This window comes from Lactuca saligna, chromosome 4, assembly GCF_052625555.1.
Source record: "Lactuca saligna cultivar CGN05327 chromosome 4, ASM5262555v1, whole genome shotgun sequence".
Taxonomy (NCBI): Eukaryota; Viridiplantae; Streptophyta; class Magnoliopsida; order Asterales; family Asteraceae; genus Lactuca; species Lactuca saligna.
This window is the reverse complement of record NC_136420.1, coordinates 335,991,088-335,994,710: the sequence shown is the minus strand read 5'-3', so window position 1 is coordinate 335,994,710 and position 3,623 is coordinate 335,991,088. Positions and strand designations below refer to the sequence as shown.

The window sequence follows — 3,623 nt, the reverse complement described above, 5'->3', positions numbered from 1 at the left end:
ATATATATATATATATATATATATATATATATATATATATATATATATATATATATATATATATATATATATATATATATATATATATATATATATATACCAACGGAAAAAGACAACATGCTAGGAAAATGAAGGTTGTTGAGTTTGTATGAAAGAATAAAATGACAAATATAGTAAGAGCGGGATATTTTTTTTACTTCATTCTGAAAAAGATAAACTTCATAAAGCATGTTCAAATTTTGAACCCGATATCTTCATTATACAATTTCACTCTCTATAGTTTCCGTAGGGCAATATGGTATGATCACAAAAATAACCATATGATTTTTGGAAATATAGATAAATGACAACTTTTGAGCATTTTCCAAAATAATTACATGTCCAAAACATGTCAATTTTGGATTTCGGATATACATATGTTGTGTAATTCGTTTTCATTTGCACCTATTACTTGTTTATTGTATTTCAGAAATGTTTTTTTTTTCTACTTTGTGGTCAATTTGGTTAAAGGTGAAGACTTGGGGTCATTTTGATAGGATCCATAAATAAGTTTTCTGAAAATGAAATTACTATAATTGAGATATATTTAATTTATTGAACGAATGTGATGTTTTATTATAGTTGAGATATATAAAAAAAAAATGTAAAAATTATTTAAAAAAAAAAAAAAAAAACTTTATTATGAAAAAGTTTTAGTATTTGTTAAGATATATTAAGGTTGTTAGTTTGAATACTTTATGACAAAAAGAGTTTTTTTGCATAAGCATGAACATTATGGCACCTGAGGTGTCAAGTCACTAAATACAATAAGTATCCAAAAATCTAGTAAGTTTATATTAAATATGATTATTAAAATTTATAAATAATTAATATAGTAATTGTGTCAGTTATTACATAAAATCTTGGGGCAGGTTTTCTATTTAAGGAAAGTGATGGAGAGATACCAATCCCCAACTCCGAACAGTCACCGGAAAAGCTGCCTAAAATGGTCCACAAGGAATAGTATTAGTAGCCTTTGCTTCTCTTCCAATATTACTCTGAATAAAGCATCCATCCTACTTGCTTATATCAACGATCAACTCACGCAAATCATATATCCTTCCCCTATAATCTGCTTAATCCGTATAGGTTTGTTTCCGATCAGATTTCATGGCGGAAGTAGCTGTGGTGGAAGCGCTTTTGTTCGGCGATGATGGAGCCAAGGCCGCCGCGACAGAGGCAGTTATTCATCTCACAAACAAACAGAGACACAAATTGGCTGATAATGGAGCCATTCCTCCTCTCATCTCCATGCTTCATAATCCTCCAGATTTCAAATCCCTAGAATCTGCACTCTTTGCTCTCCTCAGTCTCGCCTATGGCAGCGAAAGGTTCGTTTCGTTCGAACACACTAACTGCATCACTTTTGACTAGATTCGAGTTCCAGGTGGACTGAATCGAAATCTAATGGGGAAATGAGTATAAAACTTTGTTTGAAACATATAAATAAGCAATCGAATTTATGGAGTTGGATTGAATCGAATTTATTGAGCTTTTCAGCCTCAAAAAGTGAATCGTAATCGATTGGAATTAACACTTTCTGTGTTATGTTTTACAGAAACAAGATCCGGATTGCGAAATCAGGAGCTATTCCTCTCTTTTTAAACCTCATACGATCCCAAATCCATCCATTAATCGACCACGCCATAGCAGCACTTTTAATCTTATCATCTTGCTCGTCAAACAAACCCTCAATGGCGACATCAGGTGCAATCGAAACCCTAAATCAAACCCTCCTTCAAAACAACACCACCCAAGTAAAACTTGACATCATAGTCACTCTCCATAACCTATCACCATATATCCCCACCTTTCTTTCATCATCTACATCATCTTCTTTAATCCACCTCATCCACGAATCCGAAAAATCATCCAAACTAGTCGAGAAATCAATGTGTCTACTCGAACACTTGTCTTCTTCATCAGAGATCGCGTTGAAAGCGATTTCATCGACAGAAATCGGGATCAGGGCAGTTGTGGAGAGTGTAGAAGAAGGTTCGAAGCAGTGTAAGGAGTACGCAGTTGGGATTTTGTTGATGATATGTGAGAGTAGTAGGGAGAGATACAGAGGAATGATTTTATGTGAAGGAGCGATTCCGGGTTTGCTTCAGGTTAGTCTTGATGGGACAAGGAAAGCTAAAGGGAGTGCTAAATCGCTGCTTAGGCTTTTGAGGGACTGTGAGAGTGGTGGTGGTGGTGAGAGGTTGAAGAATGTGGTGGTGGAGGAGGTTATGGTGGAGATTTACAGAGGTGGAACGGAGGTTGGAATGGTGGAGGAGATGATTGCTAGGCTTACTACATGAATGGTTTTACAGAAAAACAGAGAAGCTTTTACTCTGTTTCCTGTTCTTGTGGTTGTATATATTTTATTATACACGTTGGTTTTATCATATCCACTAAAATAAACTAAAATAGAAGGACTTTGGAATTAACATTATGCTTCATTAATTCATTGATAATTGGTAATAGAGCTGCACAATGGGCCAAGGCTTGTGGTGGGCCTTATCGGGCTTTGACTGGTTAACCGGCAACCCAGGCTAAATTCATTGGTCCAAAGGTCTGGAGGTATTACCGGGCTATTCCCTGGCTTCGGTCGGAGTCGGGGTAAAATATAATTCTGTAAAAACATGACTGAAACAAATATGTGGATAAATATGAAACAAATGCTAATCCATAATTTAGCGTGATTTAGCGTGTTGCCACTTATGTGTATGGATTTAAATAATATAAATGATCATTAAATATATGATTAGATACATAAAAAATATGATTAAATACACCAATATTAATGATCCATTAACATGCAAACGTAAGTTTTGAGCATGTATATCATATTATCCATCAAATAGACACACGAACAAAGCGAAAACGAAGTTTAAACAAGAAATCCATGAACATTTGTCAATAACTTCAAGTCTACAAGTATACAAAAATCAATTGAAAACAGAAGAATTCAAACAAAACTCATACTATATAATGGTAGAGAATGTTTCGGAAAGCACATTAGGGCAAACAGTTATATTGCAATATGAGGAGGGAGGATACCGAAGGGTGGGGGTGGGGGCAAGTGTTCAAAAGATCGCTATTTGTATCTTTGTATGGATTAATTTTTTTTTTATCAAACATCCAGATGAAAACCATAAAAGTATAATGCTACAATAAACAAACCAATATAAAATTATGTAATTACTTAAAAACATGGAAAAAACAAAAAAGACAATAGAAGTCTGGCTTTTTGGTAGAGGATAGCTCGAGCTTAGTATCATCACTTCGGCCTCTTTCCCAAAAAAGAGGTTCAAACTTTCAATGGGGTGGTCTTTCATGTATGATTTCTAACTTTCAATGCGAGGCCTTCACAGACATCGTTGGCATGGGCTTGACTTTTGGTTTAGGTGCTGGGTCGGGCACCTATTTGTGCACCATCATTTGGTATTACATGGGAAGAATCCTTATTATGGGTAGTAAGTTCAACCATGTGTATTTGTGTGTGGTGTGCGTATGTGTGTGATGTGTGTATGTGTACGTCTGGGTTTGTGCAGGCACACGTGCACATATATGTGTGTTTTATCAAATATTGACGTGAT

The 3,623-nt window shown here is 34.9% G+C and overlaps 1 protein-coding gene across 1 annotated transcript; it reads left to right on the top strand.

The window, feature by feature from the left end:
• Positions 1–934: 934 nt before the first annotated feature.
• LOC145044193 (ARM repeat superfamily protein) lies at positions 935–2,429 on the top strand. The gene is made up of 2 exons (XM_078993042.1): positions 935–1,370; positions 1,598–2,429. The coding sequence occupies exons 1-2, from the start codon at positions 1,150–1,152 to the stop codon at positions 2,340–2,342; spliced, it is 966 nt and encodes a 321-aa protein (XP_078849168.1). The 5' UTR covers positions 935–1,149; the 3' UTR covers positions 2,343–2,429.
• Positions 2,430–3,623: the final 1,194 nt, after the last annotated feature.